The sequence below is a fragment of the Cryptotermes secundus genome, unplaced genomic scaffold (assembly GCF_002891405.2).
Source record: "Cryptotermes secundus unplaced genomic scaffold, Csec_1.0 scaffold414, whole genome shotgun sequence".
Classification (NCBI taxonomy): Eukaryota; Metazoa; Arthropoda; class Insecta; order Blattodea; family Kalotermitidae; genus Cryptotermes; species Cryptotermes secundus.
In genome coordinates this window covers 772,909-797,110 of record NW_019743151.1, presented here as the reverse complement: position 1 = coordinate 797,110, position 24,202 = coordinate 772,909, and the positions used below count along the sequence as shown (strand labels likewise).

Here is a 24,202-nt window from a genome sequence, read left to right as displayed (position 1 = left end):
CAAACTTTTAAAGATATTAATTCATGGTTTAATGCTAATTTGCTCACTTTGAATTTTAATAAATTCCATGAATCATTATAATATTACCATAAAAATTACTTATGATCAGACTAATTTAACCAGTGTGATGGATACAAAATTTTTAGGCTTAATCATTGATGATACTCTCACATGGAAACAGCATATTGATTATGTTATCAATAAAATTTCCAGTGCATGTTATGCATTGAGAAATATAAAATATATTAGCCCTCCAAATACATTAAAGTTAATTTATTTTGCTCACATTCATTCTATCTTGAGCTATGGTATAATTTTTTGAGGAGGCTCTTCCTGCGCTAACAATGTTTTCATACTGCGAAAGAGGGCTATTAGAATTATTACAAATTCTGGTCCAAGTGAGTCTTGTAGGGATTTATTCAAGAACCTGAAGATAATGGCGTTTTATTCTCAGTTCATATACTGATTACTTTTATTTACAATTAATAATAAATATCTTTTTAATTCTGTTAAATGAGATTCACAAATATAAAAACTAGATCCCTAAATAATCTTTACTTAGCTATTGTCAACCTATCAAAATACAGGAAAGGTGTGTATGTAGCAGGCATTAAAGCCTTTAATCATCTACCTCAAGCAATAAAAATGTTGGCTTCTGATCTCTTAAACTTTAAAGCAGCAGTAAAGAGATTTTTATTTTATCACTCTTTTTACTCTATGAAGGAATTCTAGCAGCATAATTGGTAATACTATGTAAATTATAACAGAGCTAGCTCAGTAATTACTTGTAATATATTCTTAGTTCATACATGCATATGAAGGAATATTATCAGCATAACTGGTCACAGTATGTAAATTATAACAGAGCAGTAAAGAGATTTTTATTTTATCACTCTTTTTACTCTATGAAGGAATTCTAGCAGCATAATTGGTAATACTATGTAAATTATAACAGAGCTAGCTCAGTAATTACTTGTAATATATTCTTAGTTCATACATGCATATGAAGGAATATTATCAGCATAACTGGTCACAGTATGTAAATTATAACAGAGCTAGCTCAGTAATTATTTGTAATATATTTTCAATTTATATATGCAGTTGTCCTATCTAAAATTATTATGGCTCATATTTTATTTAATCTTACTAATGTGATCTACAAATTTAGAATCAAATTTTAATAACACAGATCTGTTTGTCATTAACTGATAATCACAACAAAGATGGCTGCTGATGGTACAATTTTAAACATGTATTGAAGAGGCTGTTAGACCTCTCTAACTCGTATGACCATTTAACATAGAAGTGGTTAGAATATGACGCCAGAAGACACCTAATTGGTAATTTAATACATTATATGAAATTGTGACTATGTTTTTATAGTAAGTTATTTCATTCATGTTCTAATTTAATTTTATTTATTATTACTATTATTATTACAAGGTGGTTCAAATATGACTGGGATAGATTTGTGTGTAAACAAGCCACACTGTGCAGCAGCTGTGCGACCTTGAGAGAGTGAAGCCACAACCTCCACCCTCCCTCCTGTTTGGGTTAGAACCTGTTCAGTCCTGTTTGGGAGTTGCTAGAGTGATGAGCGAACAGAAGGTACCGCGGAGCATGGAACAACGCATTGTGATCAAATTCCTCCTTGGAGAAAACGTCCCATCCACTGAAATTCACCACAGACTCCAACAACAGTATGGGGAAGAGTGTCTCTCACAGACCCATGTGTTTGACTGGTGTAAGTGCTCCAGAGAGGGCAGAAAGCGCGTGGAGAATGAACCACATGATGCTCGGTCGTGAAAATCCATCACCGCGCCAAACATTGATCGTGGAGACGAGCTTATTCGTGAGAATAAGCGCATCTCTATCAAGGAACTTGGAGCCACAACCTCCACCCTACCTCCTGTTTGGGTTAGAACCTGTCAGTCCTGTTTGGGAGTTGCTAGAATGATGAGAGAACAGAAGGTACCGCAGAGCATGGAACAACGCACTGTGATCAAATTCCTCATTGGAGAAAATGTCCCGTCCACTGAAATTCACCACAGACTCCAACAACAGTATGGGGAAGAGTGTCTCTCATGGACCCATGTGTTTGACTGGTGTAACTGCTTCAGAGAGGGCAGAAAGCACGTGGAGAATGAACCACACGATGGTCAGTCGTGAACATCCGTCACCGAGCCAAACATTGATTGTGCAGACGCGCTTATTCGTGAGAATAGGCGCATCTCTATCAAGGAACTTGGAGCAATGCTGTCCATGAGTGTTGGTAGTGTAGAAGACATCATGAAATACCACCTGCACTATCGCAAGGTGAATGCACGGTGGGTACCACGCACTTTGATGGACGTGAACAAAATGGTCTGCATGCAAGCTGCCAGTCGTCTCCTACAGCAGTTTGAAGGTGAAGGTGATGCATTTTTGAAGTCTGTAATGACCACCGATGAAACGTGAGTGCACTACTTCATTCCCAAGTCCCAGCAGTCATCACGTGAGTGGCGACATACCAGTTCTCCCAAACCCAAGAGAGCGCGGAGCCGTTCGGCAGGAACAGTCAACGCAGCTTATTACTCAGACTTCCTGGCAACTGAAGTGAAGGAAAAGTTCTGATCCAAGTGGAAGACACGTGGACAGCAGGTAGCCTTCCTTCAAGACAAGCACACCCCCATACGGCCAAAACAATGGAAACCCTCCGGAAATTGAAATGGAACCTTCTGACACATCCACCGTACAGTCCCGATTTGACCCCAAGTGATTTCTACCTGTTCGGAAGGCTCAAATCAGACTTGCAAGGCATGCAGTTTGTGGATGATGTCATCCAGAGTGTTCAGGAGTGGATACACAGACAACCACAAGCTTTTTTTGAAAAGGGCATCAGGATGCTTCCAGAATGTTGGAAAAAATGTGTTGACTCCAGAGGGGAGTACGTCGAAGACTGAAATGTGCAAGTAAGTGTTTGGGAATTATGGTTAAAAAAAAATCAGTCCCGGTCATATTTGAACCACCTTGTATTATTATTATTATTATTATTATTATTATTATTATTATTATTATTATATGCGATATTATGATATAATAAGTTTGCCTATCTGCAACCTGCAAAATTGATGTTAACCTATTGTTGCAAATAATGGACTCATACAATTTTGTATAAGTATTTTGAAGATTATTTTGATATGTACTTTAGGGACCATTTCCACATCCTGGTTATATACTGTATGGATCTATGGAAAATAAATAAAATGAATGAATGTATGTCTCACAAGTGTAATTGTCCGTTAAGGTTTCATGACCAAAATTTTGTTCTCATCTCTCTGTGCATGCTACATATTTTGCACATGTTATCTTCCTTAATTTAGTCATTAATAATATTGTAACGCCACGGAATCGAAACTGAAGGAGAACCTTTAGGCTGTTCGGGGACGAACAACCCTTAGAAGGGAGCAATGTAACATGTCGGGAATCCAGAAGAGTCACTTCTATGGAAACGCCATAACAGACCGTTGCATAGGAAACAACAATCGCTCTATTGTAGTTCTAACAGGAGTCTCCATGGCTATAACAGAGGGTTCGTTGCATAGCAGCGACCGAGGTTATAAAACGGGGTTGAATGCATTCGCACAGTGAGTCTGCTATTAACCGCCAGAAAAGACAGTCCAGTATCGGCCGAGACATTGTGTAAGCAGTAATTGTAACACTGCAAGAGCAGATGATTGTCAAGTGTGTAAGGTGAGCGAGTGGAATAAATTCGCTATCTCAAACACCACGGCGTAAACTTATTTGTAGCGTAACTAACACAACACGCTACAATATTATATGAAGAGGACAAATTATTCCGTTCTTCATTATGTACCTTCATACCCCATTATTTCATCTCTTCTCTTTGTGATTTGTTCCCAAATGGCCTCAATCTCTGTTCTTCACCCAGAGAGCAGGGCAAACTTATAAATTAATACAAAACAGCGGGTAAAACAGTTGTTCTACATCTTTTATTCTTTAAATATTGGAACATGAGAGAAACATAAAATACTCTAACTGAATAACATCAGTAAACAGAAATGTGAGACATCTGTTAGTCATTTCTAACAATGTATCAAAGCTTATGCTACAAAATGTATAATGGAACTTAAACAACTTTCATTATATGGTTATGGAGTTATTAGCTTCTCAAGATGGGACTCCTCTCCATGTAGGTAGTAGGGAGACCGTGTACAATAAAAGGGATTTAAGCCATACAATATAGAAAGAAAAGTGAACCAGAAGGAATGGTGAGGTGAATGGCTGCAAATCACTTTCAAGAACTATCCTGGCATTTACCTAAGGGGAAGAAAATTGGAAACAAGTAGGCACTGCAAGCATTCCCTGATTTAACTTTATGAATATAATAAACATACTGTCCCAAATTTCTGAGAAAACTTTTCAAGGAATTGCCTGTTGCTATAGAACTTCACAATTCATCATGCAAGAGTCACCATTAAACCTTGCACAGAGCTGGGCCAATCTCATTTATATCCTTTACATCTTCACTGAATATATCCTTAAACTTCATGCCCCAAATTGACTAGTATTTGTATAGAAACTTCCACAGCTGATGAGATCAGTTTGTTCATCAATCAGTGTAGCATTTCTGTCCATACATGGCATCAAGTGTGACATGCCAATATTCAGGTGAAAGCACAGGCTTTCACATGATGTACACCTGTGTTAACTGAAGATCACCCAAGGAAAGTATGGTGGAGTTTTCTGTGCAAATGCATTAACCCCAACTACCTTAAATCTCTAGCACCAGTTCTGTATTAAAGCCTTGTAGTCAATATATATATACACACATACATTACATTCCGTAGATCCAAAGTAAGTCAGAATGACTGTAGGATGTGGAATAAGTCATACAAATACAAAAGCCATAAATACAGTACAACTGAGACACAACAAAAAAATACATCCACATACGAGGGTTGGAACATTAATAGTGGCAACACTGCTGTAGAGATGCCATGCAATGGAACCAAATAATGTCGCTTATACCACATGTTAGTTACATACCTACCTTACCTCAGTGCAAATGGACGCTCCCTTCCCACATCACGCGCATGTGCATTGATGAGAATAAAAGAGCCTCATGTTAGCTGGCAGTCTAATGTAGTGCTGTCACGATGTTTTCAAAACGGGAACAATGGAGTTGGATAAAGACTGAATGTGCCAGAGGTCATACAGCACGACAGTGTCAACAAGGTCTTCAAAGAGGCTTGCAGGGAATCTGCATTGCCTTACAAAACAGTGGCAAGGTGGAACCACCACGAAAAGCAAAAGTTCGCCAGAACCCCAGCAATGTAAAAGTTATGGTGATTCTTGTGTACGACTGATGGTGCTATCCTAATGCATACTGTTCCCCAACAGCAGACCATCAATGCACAGTACTACTGTTCATTTTTGGAACACAACCTGTGATCAGCTTTGAGAGAGAAACAGCAACACTTTCTGCAGAACCCACCCGTCATTTTTCAGGACAATGCTCGGCTGCATGCAGCGCAAGCTGTGGCTGATTTGTTTGATTGATGGGGCTGGGAAATGCTGCACCATCCACCATACTCCCCGGACTTAAGCCCTTGTGACTTTGACTTGATTCCTAACCTGAAGGAACTACTTCGTGGCATTCGCTTCAGAACTGTTCCAGAGATTCTTCAGGTGATAGACCGCTCCATTCAAACTATAAACACAACAGGCACTGCTAAAAGTATCCTATGACTTCCACATCGCTGGCAACGGGTTGTACACAATGCTGGTGACTACAATGAAGGACAGTAAAACTTTGAAACATGCATCTATTTTGTATCAGTTGTAAATAAATAGTTGCCACTATTAAAGTTCCAACCCTCATATATAAGTCAATACTATCAACTTATGTACAGCAGATTATGCTCTATTTGCTGTACAATGCCTGGATTGACAGAGGTCTTGTATATATTGTGACATGTTGCGCAATGGAGGACAACCCCTCCCTACCCAGCAATGACGTGGCGGATGAGTCAGTGCTCCGCCCCCCCCCCCTCCGCACTGTGACATGGCATGCAACGCCGCTGTCGACAAGGCGTCAGCCAACAGCAGTACCGATTATGTAACATGCAAGAGCTGCAACTATATAAGGGAACTAGACAGCCGCCGCAGTGAGTTGAAATGTGGCCGTTGCCGAGTTCAGTTGTTGTTGTGGATTTAAACATAGCCGCCGCCGAAGTCAGTTCTCAAGCCAGCAGCCTATGAGTTGAATTGGAAACTAACAGCAGTCACGGAAAGAAGAACTAGACGCGTGTGTAATTGTGTAATTGGGAGTGTGTAATACAGAGAGACTTGTAGAGCTCCTGTACTGTAAAAACATGTAGACTACTGAGAACAGTGTGAACAGATTATTGCGAATAGGGTTATAAAGTGTGAAACCCCGCAACTGTGTTATAAATAATTGTAGCCGATACATGTAGGTTGTTAAATAAACCAATTAACAATCCGAACAGCGTCTTCAATAACTAAACACGTTACAATATTGTACATAGAAATAGGAATTAAGGTTATATTTGTAAATATATGTAAACACTGACAATGGACTTACTAACACAGATTATGACTGATAAATGACAGACCCGACCCCTCGTCAGAGAGGGGAGCCCCAAATGAACAGGACAGCAACTTTCATATAAGAAAAAAAAATCTGGTCATGAACCCCAGTCAGGGCTCGACACCAAGACAGACAGACTGACAGACCGTCAGTCGCAATGTGACTTGGAAGTTACAGTTACAGTTCTAGATTTCTACAGTTCACTATTGTTATTATTATTCTTCAATTCTTCAAATTCAAGTTCATCCGTGCATACTGTGCAACTGTAATAATACTATAGGACAGTTCAACTAGTGGTAGTCTCTTCATATAATGACATCCCACATCGGCGACCCCGACAATACAACACAAATAATGGATAGCAGTCGAATAGAAGACCTCCTGCAACAGTACATAACACACAAGGAGAATTTACAAGGCGAACTACATACCAAACAAGAACAGGAAGACAAAATGGAAGAAAAACAACATGATGCTGGAATTAGTAGCAGACCAGTACCAACAGACACCACGAATTGCCGTGCGGCTTCCGCCATTTTGGGCCGACAGACCAGCAGTTTGGTTCGCTCAAGCCAAAGCACACTTCACTTTGGCTGGTATCAGTAGCAAGCAGACGAAGTTCTGCTACATGATCTCGCAGTTGGACCAACATTATGCCTCAGAAGTAGAGGACATTATCACCTCTCCGCCGAAATGTGACCCATACAAAACGCTGAGAACAGAACTGGTAGGACGGCTATCCCCCTCGAAAGAGCAGCGCACTGGAAGACATGGGTGACTGCAAACCTTCCTAGTTTCTAAGACACCTCAGAAGCCTCGCCCCAGACATGCCAGATGACTTACTCCGCAGCATCTGGTCCAACCGTCTACCTTCTCACATAAGGGCCATCCTCGCAGGCCAAACCGAGAATGACTTGGACACCACAGCCTGCTGCGCGGATCATATTACAGAAGCCGCACCCCAGCAGACACTTGCGAGTGTAGTGCCACTCCCCAAGAAGAGTGATGCTCGGAAATATATAGAAGATCTTCGACGCCAAGTGGAAACACTGAACGACAAGCTGGGACGCATTCTTTCCAACTCCAGGAACCACCGCTCAGCCAGCAGATCGCCCTCACAAGAGAAGGTTGTACCCACCTTCTGCTGGTACCATCACCGCTACGGGGCCCGGGCACAAAAGTGTATGCAACCCTGCTCCTACCGCCAGCATGAAAACTAACACAGCGGACATCAACGGCGGCACATGTCTGCACCCCAAACAATGGCCGCCTTTTTGTAACAGATAGGATCAGTAAACGGCGATTCCTAGTGGACACAGGTTCAGACCTATGCGTGTATCCCTGCGGGCTCATTCCACGGCGCAGGGAACGTGTCAACTACGACCTCTGCACGGCTAACGGCACCACAATCCACACCTACAGATGGCCGCCTCTTAGCCTCAACCTGGGACTATGTCGGGATTTCACGTGACGATTCATGGTGGCCGACATTACTCAGCCACTCATCGGAACCGACTTCCTCTCTCATTTCGGCCTCCTGGCGGACTGCCAAAACAACCGCCTACTGGACGGTCTCACGTCGTTGTCTTCCCCGGCGCAACCAGCCAACTCACTGATTCCCAGCGTCAAGACCATCAGTAGCGGCACACCAGTGGACAGCCTACTCGTCAAAATCCCGGACCTCACCCACCCAGCCGGAACCCAGCGCGAAGTGCGCCACAACACTGTGCATCATATCCAGACTACACCAGGCCCGCCAGTCACCTGTCGACCCCGGCGACTGGCACCGGACCGACTCGCTATCGCCAAAGCCGAGTTCGATGCCATGTTACAGGATGGCACAGCTCGCCGCTCAGAGAGTTCCTGGTCTTCTGCACTACACACTGTACCCAAGAAGGACAACGGTTGGCGTCCCTGTGGTGACTACAGAGCTTTAAATGCCCGGACCATCCCCGACCGCTACCCCGTCCGGCACATCCATGACTACTTCCACCAGCTTTCGGTTGTTCCGTCTTCTCCAAGATCAACCTGGTGAGAGCCTACAACCAAATTCCCGTCAATCCCGACGATATACAGAAGACGGCCATCACCACTCCATTCGGCCTATTCGAGTTCCCCTTCATGTCCTTCGGCCTGCGCAACGCCGCACAGACCTTCCAACGCTTCATGGACGACATTCTGCGGGACTCAACTTCTGTTTCGCTTACCTGGCTGATATCATCTTCTCCCGGTCTCTAGAGGAACACGAGCAACACCTATGGGCACTCTTCGACCGACTGCAGAAGTATGGGATCCTCATCAACCCGGCGAAGTATGTCTTCCAAGTACCTGAGATCACCTTCCTCGGTTATAAGGTGTCCGCCAAAGGCTCCCAACCGCTGGAAGAACGAGTGACTCACCTCCAGGATTGTCAACCTCCCAAAACCGCCAGTCAGCTCCGCCGTTTCCTGGGCATGCTGAACTACTACAGGCGATTTCTGCCCCACGCGGCAGCACACCAGGCACCACTGCACGACGTCCTCTCCGGACCCAAGGTCAAGGGCTCCCACCCCATCACTTGGACACCGGAGCTCCATAGGGCCTTCGAAGAGTGCAAGGCGAGTTTGTCACGCGCCACACTACTGGCTCACCCCGGTCCATCCGCGCCGCTTGCACTCATCACAGATGCCTCCACGTCCTCCATGGGTGCCGAGCTACAGCAACGCGTCAAGAACGCCTGGCAGCCCCTGGCATTCTTATCAAGGAAACTCAACACGGCGCAGCAAAAATACAGTGCGTATTACCGCGAGCTGCTGGCCATCTATGAGGCCGTAAAGCACTTTCGCCACATGCTGGAAGAGCGCCACTTCAGCATCTTCACAGACCACAAACCTATCACCTATGCTTTCCAGCAGAAAAGGGACAAATGCTCACCAAGGCAATTCAACCACCTGGATTTCATAGCACAATTCACGACCGACGTCCGACACATCTCGGGACAGGACAACGTTGTTGCCGGCGCGCTCTCCCGCATCGAGTCCGTCACTGCGCCACCATCTTACGACGCATTGGCCGCATCGCAGGACAGCGACATCGAGCTCCAATCACTTTGGCAGTCAAACACCGCTTTGCGGCTCGAAGAGCTACCAATGCCCGGTACCTCTGCCGGGAAACCTCAGCCATACATCCCAGCTCCTCTACGGTTTGAAGTGTTCCAGTCCATCCATGATCTGTCACACCCAGGGACCAAAGCAACGGCAAAACTGGTCGCACAGCGTTTCGTGTGGCCAGGCATGCAGAAGGATTGCCGCACCTGGGCACGTGCTTGTCAATCCTGCCAGCGCTCCAAAGTCTCCAGCCACACAGTGACTCCATTGAGTGACTTTACACTGCCGGCAGCTAGATTTCTTCACGTCCACATAGACCTTGTTGGAGCCCTTCCGACGTCAGGAGGCTACACATACTGCCTCATGGCAGTCGACTGTTTCACCCGTTGGCAAGAAGCCATCCCCATCCCGGACATCAGAGCCGACACAGTGGCATGAGCCCTAGTGACCGGCTGGATATCCCGCTTCGGTTGCTCACAGACCATCACCACCGACCAGGGACGTCAGTTTGAGTCTCAACTCTTCCACTCCCTGGCCAAGCTCTGTGGCATTCAACTCTTGCGAACAACTGCTCACCACCCAGTGGCTAACGGACTCATGGAATGTTTCCACCGAACACTAAAGGCAGCCATCATGTGCCACGCAGATCAACACTGGGCAGAAGCCCTACCCCTGGTTCTCCTCGGAATCCGCACGGCATTCAAAGAGGACCTGCAGGCATCAGTAGCTGAGCTCATGTACGGCGAGCCACTAAGAATACCAGGAGAGCTGCTAACTCTGACTGCCAACCCAGTGGATCCAGCGCACCTCATCACCCAACTTCGCCAATATATGGCCCGCCTCAGACCAATTCCAGCAACACACCACGCCTCCCCGGCTACATTCGTGCATAGCGACCTTGAGAGGTACACTCACGTCTTCCTCCAGCAGGACACGACTCGTAGGTTGTTCGAGCCCCCCTACAGCGGCCCCTACCAGGTCGTATCACGGAAGGAGAAGACAATGCAAATCCTCGTGCGCGGCAGGCTCGCCACCGTGGCAACTGATAGGGTCAAACCTGCCTACATGTTAAACGAGACAGGCCATGGGACCACCACCAAGACCTTCAACCCCGCAGCCGACGAAACCCCTACCGCGGTTCCGCATGNATGCAGGAAACAAGCAGAAGTCATACAAATTCATGAAAATGAGAATGTTCGCAACATCGGACAAGGCGAAGCCAGACACAGAAAGTATAAGAGGCTTAAACTTGGTGGCAGTCAGGCATACTACCGTTCAAGTGACTAGGCTACTGTGGTAGCGAATACTAGTAGAAATAGGGCATAATCTGCTGTACCGAGCCTGGATTGACAGAGGCCTTGTATATATTGTACATAGGAATAGAAATTAAGTTTAGATTGTAAATATATGTAAATACTGACAATGGACTTACTAACACAGATTATGACTGAAAAATGACAGACCCGACCTCTCGTCAGAGAGGGCGCCCCAAATGAACAGAACAGTAACTTTCATATAAAGAAAAAAAAAATCTGGTCATGAGCCCCAGTCGGAGCTCGACACCAAGACAGACAGACTGACCGACCATCAGTCGCAATGTGACTTTGACTTTGGAAGTTACAGTTACAGTTCTAGATTTCTACAGTTCACTATTGTTATTATTATTCTTCAACTCTTCAAACTCAAGTTCGTCTGTGTACACTGTGCAACTGTAATAAATACTACAGGACAGTTCAGCTAGTGGTTGTCTCTTCATATAATGACATCCCACACATTCATTAGACTTTTGAGACTGGATGATAGATTGTGGAAAATTTTAATGCCAGAATAATATGCGCTTTTCTTAAAACATGTCAGGTTAGCAACCAGTCTATGGAGATGATGCTTGTTTCTCGTGTTAACACTGTGTACATCCGAATTAGTTTGAAAACGTTCTTGGTTATTTATAATGAAGCTTAATAATGAAACTATATATTCACATGGAAGAGGTAACATCTGTAATCTCTTAAATAGCTCTCTACAAGAATTCTGAAGTTTTACGCCCACCATGATTTTAACAATTTCCTTTTTTAAATACCTTTTTGCTGTCAGATGAGTTACCCCAAAATATCATTCCACACTTCATTACAGAGTGAAAGTAGGCAAAATAAACTGATTTCAGTGTATCAATGTTGCTGACATGTAACAAAGCTCTTACTGCATAACAAGCCCCACTTAACTTCCAGTTTAAGTGGTTATCCATTTGTAAGCCAAGGAATTTTGTGTGTACTGACTCTTCTATATATTTATTATTATATCCAATGCTTAATGGATATTAAAGTGTATTATTTCTTATAAATTTTATTATATTTGTTTTATCTAGATTCAGGGCGTTTGTTAGCAGCAAACCATTTAGTCATATGAGAGAGAACACTTCTCAATGACATACAGAAATCATCTAAATTCTTACTAGAAATTATTACACTAGTGTCATCAGCAAATATTATGGGTAGGTCATTTATACAGACTATAAAAAGCAAAGGTCCTAAAATTGACCCCTAAGGAACTCTATCCTCGTTCCCCATTTTGAATAAGTACTTTGGGTTGCATTAGGTGATTTTATTTCAATCTTTTGCTTTCTATCTACAAGGCAGGATCTGAACCAACCTGCCATTGTTCCCTGAATACCATAAAATTGTAATTTAGTTAACAAAATTTCATGATTAACACAATCAAAAGCTAGTATCGCAGAATATTCCACCTACATGCATTTTCAGGTTAACAGATTTTAATACACTGTCTGTTAGCATAAAGGCTGTGTTTTCAGTGAATATTCCCTTCCTGAAGCCAAATTGTTCTGGGACCAGTATATTATTAGTCTGCAAATAATGGCTTAATCTACTGTACATAACTTTCTTAAGTACTTTAGAGAAAGTAGTTAATAGTGAGATTTATTGTCGTTGTTTTTACATTCCCTACAGAATGGACAATACTTTGTAAGATGAGGCACTGACTAAACAATTAACATTAATATTACTACATCTACATCACAAGCCTCCAATAACAGATGTTATATACGCACAAAATATAGAATACTCCAATTTGTCTGTGGGAACGCAACAAAATTACAAAAACCAACGACTGACTCAATGATGTAAAGCATCAATCAAAGAATTTTATTCTTGTTTTATACTATAACTGCATTCCAGCATCAAGGACAAACCATACTGTAACATCCCCAGGAAACTTCGTAAGGCCATTCAACAAAAGCGACCAGGACTCCTCACCAAAGGCGTGTTGCTCTTGCATGACAACGCCTGTCCTCATACTGCCAACAAGACAAATGAGACACTGCAAAATTTCAAGTGTGATGTCCTCAAGCATCCTCTGCATAGCCCCGATCTTGCTCCAAGCAACTTCCATTTGTTCGGTCCTCTTAAACAGCATCTTTTGGCTGAACATTTTTCCGACGATGAAGCTGTAGATAGGGAAGTCACTGCCTGGTTCCGACAGCAGCCCAAAGAATTTTATGCTGCTAGTTTTCAGGGGCACGTGAAACAATGAGACAAATGCCCCAATGTACAGGGAGATCATGTTGAGAAATAAAAGCATTTTTCAAATCAGTACTCTTATTTGTTTAGGTTCTATGCCAATTTGTAACTTACTTATTGACTTACCCTCGTATTATGGACTTGTGAAATATATGTATGTATATGTTAAACTTATTTTCATCATACCAAAATTTATGAATCAAGTCTGAAACTGCATGCCTACATTTCTAAAAAACTTATTTCATGAGAAGAATCTTTCACCTGTAGCAAACCTTCTTCAGCTCCATTGAATAGGAATATTACATTATGTTTGAGAGGAGTCTTTGACCGAGAAAGAATCTCTAGAACTTCCAACATTACTGCACAATTTAAACCATCATCACTAGCCCCTGAAACAGATCCACAAAACAACATACAGTTTATTTTTGCTTCAATGCACTTTTTAGTCTCAATGTGTTTAATAACATGCAAACCTTACTGTTCAGTTTACTTTGGAATCTGTACATCGGAAGTGGTAAAAGGATATCAGGACATATCCTTGACGTTTACTGTCATTTAATGTCTGTCTGTTTAAGTGTACAAATCTTCTTGGTATGGGGTTAATGGACACAGTTCTTATTCATGAAATAAACTGTTCTTGGGCAACCAGCCACACTGACATGAAATATAGATAAAATGTTTCAGAAAATGCATGAAAACTACAGATTTTATGTTAATTGGAGAGGACTGGAAGGTACTGTATTGAATTTATTCCAGAATATCCACACATGTCTAAATTTAAACTAAAAGTGACTTTAGCAGTGTGTTACTACTCTTCTTATAATTATTAAAACTATGATCATAACAACAGAATAATTCATGATGCAATGTGTGACATGAAAATTGGACACTTCTGAATGATCCACATTTTCTATTATTTATGCATCCTCTTCCCTCACACAGGCCAGTTAATGAAGAGTATTGTGTGTTAGAGACCTCAAAAAATATTCTATGGATGATGGTGAAACCTCAAAAAACGGTGATCATAATTGGAGACAAAAAAATTCTGTAACTGTATTATTTTAAATGACGGATTATAAAATGTACAGTTCTTACAGATTCAAAAGCATCATTCAGCATGCGATTTGGGTAAGATGTTTACGATAACCAACCACCACCCATAAGGGTGCCCTGTTAATGCTCATGCAGACTGGCAATACAATTTTCCTGGTTCTGCCACATCTGAAGCTGCAATCTGCTTAATGGAATCAGAATAATCCAAGAATTTAAAATCATTTTCATACATAATTATAGAAAACTTCATAATAATGCCACAAAAAATACCAGGTGCTATGACAACAGTCACCAAAATCTGTTTGACCCCGCTTTGTTACACATTTAAAGAAACAATAAAGTAGCCTACCTGGGCTAGTTGGTGCAGAATCAAAGTGGCAGTTGATTAGTAGACTTGATGAAGAGTTTGTACTGGAGCTCAACTTAACAACAACATTCTGAACCTGTGAATAATAATTTGTGCAACCATATGGCTTGTATGCCAAGAAAAATGAACCAGCACATTTCTGGATATCAAAAGAAATTTTCTGCTCTGGATTTGCTTGCTGCATGATAAAACTTATTTCACGTGTAAGAAATTCAACTGCAAGAACCTCATTCTCATAGCTGCCAACTGGCTTTGAACCATAGCTTGCCAACTGGCGTAAATGATTTAAAGCCCTTTCTGCAATGAACCTCTCAGGATGAGATTCTATGTCTTTGAGAGACAAAGGTGTAGGCAGCCTGTAATGTAAAGCATAAACACTCCAAAACAGCAGTAATCCAATGATCAGCACCACCAATGCAGCATATGTGGGCAGGCTGATAATGTAACAATTACGCTTCAAATATCTATTTTGTTCAGGATGCTGACTTTCAGGTGGCTCTTCATATCCATTACTACGCTGTCGCAGTCGAATATTTCCATGTTCCTGAAATAAAAAGCTGTCTCAGTGTTTGTGCATATTTATATCTCACTATAAAGTCAACAGTTATTCATACTGAGAATAAAGAGGAATGGCAATGAAATGTCGATCAGGTAATTTGCAGGTATGTACCATACCAAACTTCATTAAGGGAAAACATACAAACTTTCTGCCGAATATGAAGTTATATTAACCCTGTACTGTGTCTGTTCCAACATTTATACATGGATGTGAAAGCTGGATTTCAATAAACAGAAAACTAAGCAAGATCTACACTTCAGAAATGTTTTTACATAGCTGACAACATTAAGAAACAAACATCAATTACATCTGGGACAACACGGGCACAGAATGCGAGAAGGCAGAACCCCTGAAATGCAATATACATACATCATCACTAGAAAAAAGATATCAAAGATGACATAGGAGTAGGTGAAAAGAATAATTCAACCTCTGAGCCAAGACCAGGTACCAAAACACCCAACCCTTGTAGAGGTGGAGGAGGAGGAACAATTTAGACTTGCCAGGGAAATGGCAAGAAATGAAGCTGTAAGACAGGCCCCTACTACATACTAAATAGAGGAAAAGAATCAAAACCCTCACATTTTCATCAAACTCATCTGTCATATAACCTCTCCATCTTACAGGATGCCCAGATAAAAATCTGAAAATCTGCAAACTCAAAACTTCCATGGCAAAAAAAACACACACACATACACACAGAGGTGGATGCAAAAATGAGTGCATTCCCTCTAAGGGTGTCCTGTAGGTAAGTTATGGAGTCCAAAGTCTTTTGCAGTTTTGCTAAAAATAAAAGTCCTTTCAGAGATATGTGGTTGCAAAGTCTGCCCAAATAGAAGACTGAGATATGTAACTAACACAACTGTTCTGTGTTACCTTAATATAAACTGGATTAAATAAGGAAGTTCTTATATGAAATGCTCAAAATGACCTCCATTATCCATCATGCGGCTTTCTCCATGATGTGTAAGGGATGTCTGCAGTCATTCCATTATTCCTGGTGTCCCACATGATTTGTACTGCATGTTCCACACAATGCCAGAGAGCACTTATGGCTCCATCTCTGTGACATACACAAGATTCCTGCATTGTCCCCCACATAGACATCAACAGACTTATGTCAGTTTAACGTGACACCCAAACCCTGGGTCCTTCACAGTCAGGGTTGCAATTTCTTTCTTCATGGCATTAGTGACAGATTTTTAGTCTTGAGTCTGGTGGTTATTGGAGACAGCCATGCCAGAGGTTGTGCAACAGAGCTAAAAGAAAATTCTGGAAAATCTTTTGAGGCCGTAGGGTTTGTTAAACCAGGGACCAGTTTAGAGATTATTACAAAAATGGCAACAAAAGAAATTAGTAAGCTTACAAAGAAAGACGTGATTGTGGTTTGGGGAGGAACATATGATATAGCTAAAAATGCAACAAAAAAGAACCTCAATCAAATGGTAAAGTTTGTGAGGCAAAATAGTCATACGAATATTGTGATAATGGAAGCCCCACATAGACATGACTTGAATGTGTTATCTTGTGTTGATAATGAAGTAAAAAGGTTTAATAGGAAACTGCAGAAGATCATGAAGATCTACAATAACATAGAAATTTTAGATGTGGATATAAATCGAGAGCACTTCACTCATCATGGGCTGCATATGAATACATCGGGAAAGGAGAAGATGGCGAGAAAAATATCAGATGCTGTTAAAAGAATTTCCATAAGAAAAAAGGATAAACCTATCACCCTGACATGGAAGGATACATTCACAGGAAAAAGTGGAAAAAGGGAAGAAAGGAAGGATACTTCAGAGATAAAGGAAATAGAAGTTCGATCATCAGGAAGATGTCGTAAACAACCAGTGACAGGGACAGATATTTTTTTATGGACAACAAGCAGTTTAAAGGGAGTGTAAATAGAATTAAGGTTTCTAATGAGAAGACCAGCCACAGTCATGTAGTATCAGTCCTTCATCAAAATGTCCAAAGTCTTAAAAAATAAAGTGTTAGAACTAGATGTTGTACTGCATACTGAGTTGAGCTATGTAAATGTATTATGTTTCACAGAACATTGGCAAAAAGAGCAGCAAATAGACTTCATGAACTTTATGCAATTTAAATTAGCAAACTCATTCTGTAGGGCAACAAGTGGCCATGGAGGAGCATGAATTTATGTAAAAAAAGAAGTTAATTATTTCCAAGATATGAATGAGGAAAAAACTTTGAAATGGCAGTGACAGAATTGTTGGATTATAAAATTATTGTAATTTGTATATATAGATCATCTGATGGAAATTTTAAAGAATTGTTAAGGAAACTGGAACTAGTGATTAAAAAATTAAGTATGAAGGGAAAGCAGTTAATCTTATGTGGGGACTGGAATATGAATTTTTTGCAGGAGAGTGTAAAATTAAATGAACTAAAAATATTTTGCATTTATATAATTTGGTAAATACAGTGGAGGTCCCGACTTGAGCTACAAAGAATACTAAATCATTGATTGATGTAATCATCATAAATAATAGTAATTATACAAAACCATCAGTAGTAATGGATCTAGGTTTTTCAGATCATTATGCTCAAGTATTATCTATATGTACTGAGAATTTTGTAAGGAGACCATAAAAGATAGGAGGAGAATGTTTAATGAAGGAGGTATGGAAGAACTGCAATATATTTTAAACAAAGAATCGTGGCAAGATGTGTTTTTAGAATCCAATGTAAATGAGAAATTTAAGGTTTTTATGGATACTTTCCATTATTACTTTGCTTTGGTTTTCCCCTTAAAATTATTTAACCAAAGTAAACAACAAAAGAAAGGTTGGGTTACTCAGGGAATAAGAAAGTCCAGTAAAAGGATGAGTTGGTTGAACAGTTTGCAAAAGAGAACAAATCTTACAGGAAAAGAACAGGAGTATATACATAAATATCGAATGATATATGAGAGTAATAAAGGAAGCTAAGAAGAGGGAAAATGATAGGCATATAGCTAATGCAAAAAACAAAACTAGAGCAATGTGCAAATAGTGAATAAGGAATTAGGAAATAACCTGCAAAGGGAACTGGGAATAGAACTAAAGTGCGGGACAAGGAAAGAGGCAAATCCACAGCGTAATGCTGAAATGTTTAATTTATATTTCGCGGACATAGTAGGAAACCTTGTCAAGCAAAATAATAGTACGATGTTGTGCTGTAAAACACCACAGAGAATAAATACCTGTAATGAAACCATGTTTATTTGTCCAGTGACAGGAAACGAAATATTAGAAGTGGTGAAGAAATTTAGGGGTAAATTTTCATCAGGTACCAACGAAATGCCGGATTATGTGGTTAAAAAATGTACAGAAGCGGTTAAAACACCATTAGCCCACATTTATAATGCCTCTCTAGAAGCAGTTATTTTCCCAGAGATTTAAGATAGCAAAAGTAAAACCACTTCATAAAAAGGGAGACAAGGATATGAAAAATTATGGACCAATATCCCTCTTGTGTGCTTTCTCGAAAATGTTGGAAATGTTGATGCATAATAGGTTACTCTCCTTTTCGACAAGAACTACCATATTAACAGAGGCCCAACATGGATTTAGGATGAACAGGTCGACTGAGACTGCAATTTACTCTTTTCTAGCAAACATACATGAATCAGCTGAGAAAAAAGAAAAACAGGTCAGAATTTTTTGTGATTTAACTAAAGTGTATGATGTCATAACTCATGACACCTTACTTCCCAAATTACAAATATTTGGAGTTAAGAGGTCTGGCAAACTTATGGTTTAAATCATATTTGGCTTACCAGAAGCAAGTTGTTGAAATAAGTTGTGATGGCAAAAAATATACATCGGCTCCAAGAGAAATTAAATATGGAGTACCACAGGGTTCAGTGCTTGGACCATTATTATTTTTACTATACATAAATGATCTGCCTTTGAATATCAAAGAGGCGAGGATAGTTTTGTTCCCAGATTATATAAATATTTTGGTAACAGCTGAAAAGGGATATATCCTGCAGCAAAAGATAAAGTCATGAATGAGTTCTATGGATGGTTCAATGCAAATAATCTTATATTGAATACTAAGAAAACAATAGCAATGGCATTTCATAATAGACAAGAGAGAGATTTGATGAAAGCTCAAATCAAATTTGGCAAATTGGAGATCTCCCATAAATGTGAAACGAAATTTCTAGGTATACATGTTGGCAAGCATATTGAGTGGAAAGCACATACGATGTTCTTAAGCTAAAAACTTAATAAAGTCTGTTACATGATAAATTCCCTTAGGGATGTAACAAGCCGAGAGGTTATAAGGAGTATTTACTTTGCTCACTTCCATGCTTATTTGAAGATTGGTTTAATTTTCTAGGGTAGCGACCCAAAAAGTAAAATTATATTTAAATTGCAGAAACGAATTGTTAGAATAATTAGTGGTGTGAGTAGATTAGCACCATGTAGACAACTTTTTAAGGATTTAAGCTTACTTCCACTACCTTGAATGTATATATCTGGAACAGAATGCCATGTTAAACTACATTAAGAAAAGTTATAACAAAATAACATAGTTCATAATCACAATACACACCAGAAGTTAAATCTCCATGCTCAGTTTTGTAGAACAAATGCCTATAAGAAAGGATTACTGAACATGGCAATAAAATTATACAATAAAATACCAAATAAAATGAAACAGTTTAAAAAAGTAACGAGGTCATATTTGGTACAACATACGTTTTATTCTGTAGAGGAATATATGTTAAATTAAAGATGGTATGTTTGTGAAATGGGGGTATTTATTTTTAATTATAGTAATTGAACTATTGTATGTTTAATGTGTATGGAACGTTTTCCTATGATAGTGATTTAACGAGGGAGGAAGAATGGTTTGGTTGATTGACTGATGTGAAATGGATTGAATTGGCTATTCTGTTGAGGAATTTATGTTGTCTTAAATTTTTAATATAGTTTTATATGGTAGTTAGACATGTACACAATTTGTGTATGTAGTTAAATATTACAGTATTGCTGACTTTTATGCAAATAATTTGACTTGTTCTGTATCTGGAGGCCGTATTGCAAAATGTGGATTTATGGAACCAATAGAAATATGTATATGAATCACAAGGCCTGTGACTTCGAAGTTTTCGTCAAGGTTAGGAGTAACTTCTGCCACACATCCTCTCACGTGGCTATCACTGATTATGAGAACTTTGTGTTTTCTTCTTGCCTTAGTCCTAATTTTCTTGACTTCAGTCTTCAGTTTAACTTCCATTTTCTGATTCAGTGTGGTGTTCATCAGCTGGTTGAAGTTATTTAGTAGCTCATAGTGGTTTGCGATGGTAGGTATTGGAAAAGCATATTGTACTTCAGGCTTACTGTCTCTTTTCCAACGTGATGATTGCACATGAAGCCAGTTCCCTTTAGTGGGTTCCAATTGTGTAGAATTCTTGTTGTGATGCAAGTAATGTGCCCCTTTACTTACAGTTCAATTTGGCATGTTTAATTTTATCTCTTCATGTAGCAGATCAATAATTTTTGTGCTGAATTTGAGTTAAATTAAGGTCTTTTATAATTCTGTTCTAAATTTATCACAATAAGCACATGTTACTTCACTTCTTTCACTACTATTACTGATGAAAACTGGAGTGGTGACTTCAGCACTAACCACTGTACGATCCACCAACTTGCTATTCAGTCAACTGACTTTCATCAGGCATTTATGAAGAAGGATCAAAACTAACTTCTGAAGGGCTAACCTTCAGTATAAATCATATCCTCATTCCATCAAATTCTCCATAAGCATTATCACCAGTACAGGTACAATAGGACATATGGAAGCCGACGTACCAAGGGGACCTAATATGGATTCCACCTCACACTATACAAACTCTCAACGATTGTAATCTACTGTAATCTATTGTAAACAATTGTAAATATTGTAACTTTATTCTCTTATTGTAATCAGCCAATGTACAGTAACTGACTTGTCCTATATCATGTAACAATGATCTATAGAGATGAAATAAATAAATAAATGAAAAGTATTATCTTGTGGATGTCATGCTGTGTAGTCTGACACAGGTTTTAGCACTTTGGAAGAACATAATGCCTCCTCCTTATGGGTTGAAAAGTAACAACACCCCAAAGATGGAGATTGTACGTTCCTCTAAAACAGACACAAACTTCTACCAGACTACATGGTATCACTTCTCACCCTCGCAAGAATTCCAAATCCCGCATTTTACATTGTTCCTTGCTCTACTTTTGTAGGATCAACTTCAAGTGGGGCATGGTCTTATATTCTGACTTTCTAAAACAGCTGGTTAACACAAAGTTTTGGTTAGGTTCACTTCTGATTACATTACACTGTTTCAGTTTGGATCTTGGTATGGTATTTCTCCTCATACCAAGCGAATAGCTTGCTGTACTTCTGACATGAAGACAATTAGTTTTGAATGTTTGGTTAGGTTAGCATCACAGTATGGTCTACTTCATAGCTGGCTGAATAAAAGGCAGGGATTTTAATGAAAATTTTCCAGCCACATTTCCGACGGCCGTACTGGCTCTGATTCCAGGACAGGTCATGTGGGATTTCTGATAAACGGTGTGATGAAAAACAGGTGGTTTTCTCCAAACATTTCGACTATCCTTGCAAGATGTCAGTCACTCCTCATGCTCCAGTCTCATTAAACAACGTATCGCCGACTCACTTATAGCGTTGTTACATAACCAAGTTCAAAAAAGTCATTTCCTAGACTTAGTACCGATTGAGAAAAACTGCATTTGTCTTACCATATTTCCCTAACACTTTTACTTTCGCTATTTTAAGTTTAAGAAGTATGTATTTCATAAGAAATACACATCATTCATTGAGTATACTGCACTTTGGCCTTTGCTCAATGGCACGGCATTACATGTCACCAAAGATTTTCACTTTTACATCACATTACCGGCCCATTTTTTATTTTGTTGGCTTCGTATCAGGGATATCAACACGATCAACACCACCAAAGAAAAAAAAATCCCTTAACCGTCAGATCCGATCAATAACGTACCGGGTCGCATATTCAAGCATTTAATACAACTTTCTTTTCTGTATAAAGCAACTGATATACAAATAAAATGCGATTCATTCCACCTTCATGATATCCCCGTACTACATATGCCCCTGTACCCTGGATTCAACATCAAATACTCTCTAACCATAGATCACGTAGGGCTCAGTAAACTAAAATAAGAAATAGCGCTTCCTGTAATTGCCGCTAATAGGGCCCCACAACTGGGGCTTTTCACCGACTTAAGACTGCACTCGGAGGCCGCCTGGTATCAAAAAATATCAGTATGTCCCAATGAAGGGTTTCAAAGCAAATCGGCCCAAACGCCAAATTTCATTGACCTCCCTAACCCAAATACCCGGATAGTTATACCTGCGCCCCATTACATGGCACCGGATACCATCCAAGCACACAAACAAAATAACGCAAGAAAGTTCTATTCAAGCCTTTTCTGAGTGGGAAATCTACAGATGTACTGGTCTGTAGGGATGAAAATGGAAAATTAATTTCTGAACATGAGAAAATATTAGAAAGATGGGAGCAATAGTTTAGTACTTTAATGTAGGCAGACATGAAGTTTGAAGATAATAAAGAAAAATAAATTTTAGAGGTAGATGAAACTATTATTACCTCCCCCCACTTACATAGAGGAACACAACATATTAACCAATTTAAAACTGGAAAAGCCTCCAGGAACTTACAACATTCCCTCAGAAGTAATTAAACATGGAGGAAGTCACCACATTAAAGATATTTTGTTTAAAACTTTAAAGTACGGTCTTTCATTAGCTAAACATAAATTTTGTCTATCAGCAATAATTTTTCTTTTATTCGCCTTCAAAAAAAAAAAAAAGGATGTTTCTGCGCCCCACCAAGTATAACATCAAACTACATAACGTATTTATTTTTTAAACACAAGCTTTTGACTCAGTTGACAGAAATAAGTATTGGAGAGCCTAAAATATTTTGATGTCCCAGTAAAAGTGATTAACCTAATAGCACTAACTCTCATGGATACAAAAGCAACAGTGAAAGTGAATGAGTACTCTAGTAAATTTGAGATACACAAAGGTGTAAAACACAGAGATCCTTTGTCTGCTACTCTCTTTAGTGTAGACACAGACATAATAATAATAAGAAAGCTTGATACTAGGGGACACACCTCCACCAGACTAAACAATGTACTGCTTATGCAGATGATATTTTAATAACTGCCTGTACTACTTTCAATAAATTTAAGAAGGAATACATAAAATATGGATGGGTAATCAACGAAAAGAAGACAAAGTACATGAAATGCACCAGAAGAAAACAATCTAAAATAGAAGATTTTGAGATTGGAAAATCAAAAATAGGTCAAGACAGATCATTTAAATATCTTGGGGTAATAGTTAATTAGGATAATTCAATAGAAGATATTAAGGAGTGAACAGCACTAGGAAATAAGATATATTACTCAAACAAAAGTTATGTTCTGAAGTAAATTAATTTCCAGAGCAGCAAAATTGAAACTATACTGGTCAGTGGTCAGACCAGTAGTTACTTATGCCTGTGAAACCAGGGTACTGAAAAAGAAAGTGAAATCAATAAACTACTGGTTTTGAGAGGAAAATTCTGACAATGTTTAGTCCAAGTAAAGAAAGTGATAGCTGGCAAATGAAAGCAAATCAATAATTAAATAAGTTAATCGACTATAAAAATATAATCAATTTTTTACATGCACAAAGACTCTCATAGCTTGGCCACATAGAGCAAACGCCAACCAATGGATCAGTTAAAAGCCTGTACTCATGGAAACCATTAAGTACAAGAGCAGTTGGCAGACCGAAAATATGATGGAATGATGATGTTAAAGCTGACATTAAGAAGACGAAGGTACCAAATTTGAAGATAACAGTCCAGGACAGGACCAAGTGGAAAGGTGTGGCTGAGAAGACCAAAACTCTACGTGAGTT

General features: G+C 39.7%; 1 protein-coding gene across 3 annotated transcripts in view; it reads right to left on the bottom strand.

Moving 5' to 3' along the window:
• Positions 1-22,347, bottom strand: part of LOC111873851 (endoplasmic reticulum metallopeptidase 1) — a 74,517-nt gene extending 52,170 nt beyond the window's left edge. Inside the window, exons 1-3 of one of the 3 annotated variants that reach the window (XM_023868883.2) lie at positions 21,985-22,347; positions 14,632-15,193; positions 13,491-13,618 (exon numbers count right to left, since the gene is read on the bottom strand). In XM_023868883.2, the coding sequence (XP_023724651.1) occupies positions 13,491-13,618; positions 14,632-15,193; positions 21,985-21,987 (693 nt within the window). In that variant the 5' untranslated portion in view covers positions 21,988-22,347. Of the gene's footprint in view, positions 1-13,490; positions 13,619-14,631; positions 15,194-20,419; positions 21,009-21,984 lie in introns of those variants that run through there. The other 2 variants (XM_033755245.1, XM_033755244.1) reach the window with 2 other exon arrangements.
• Positions 22,348-24,202: the final 1,855 nt, after the last annotated feature.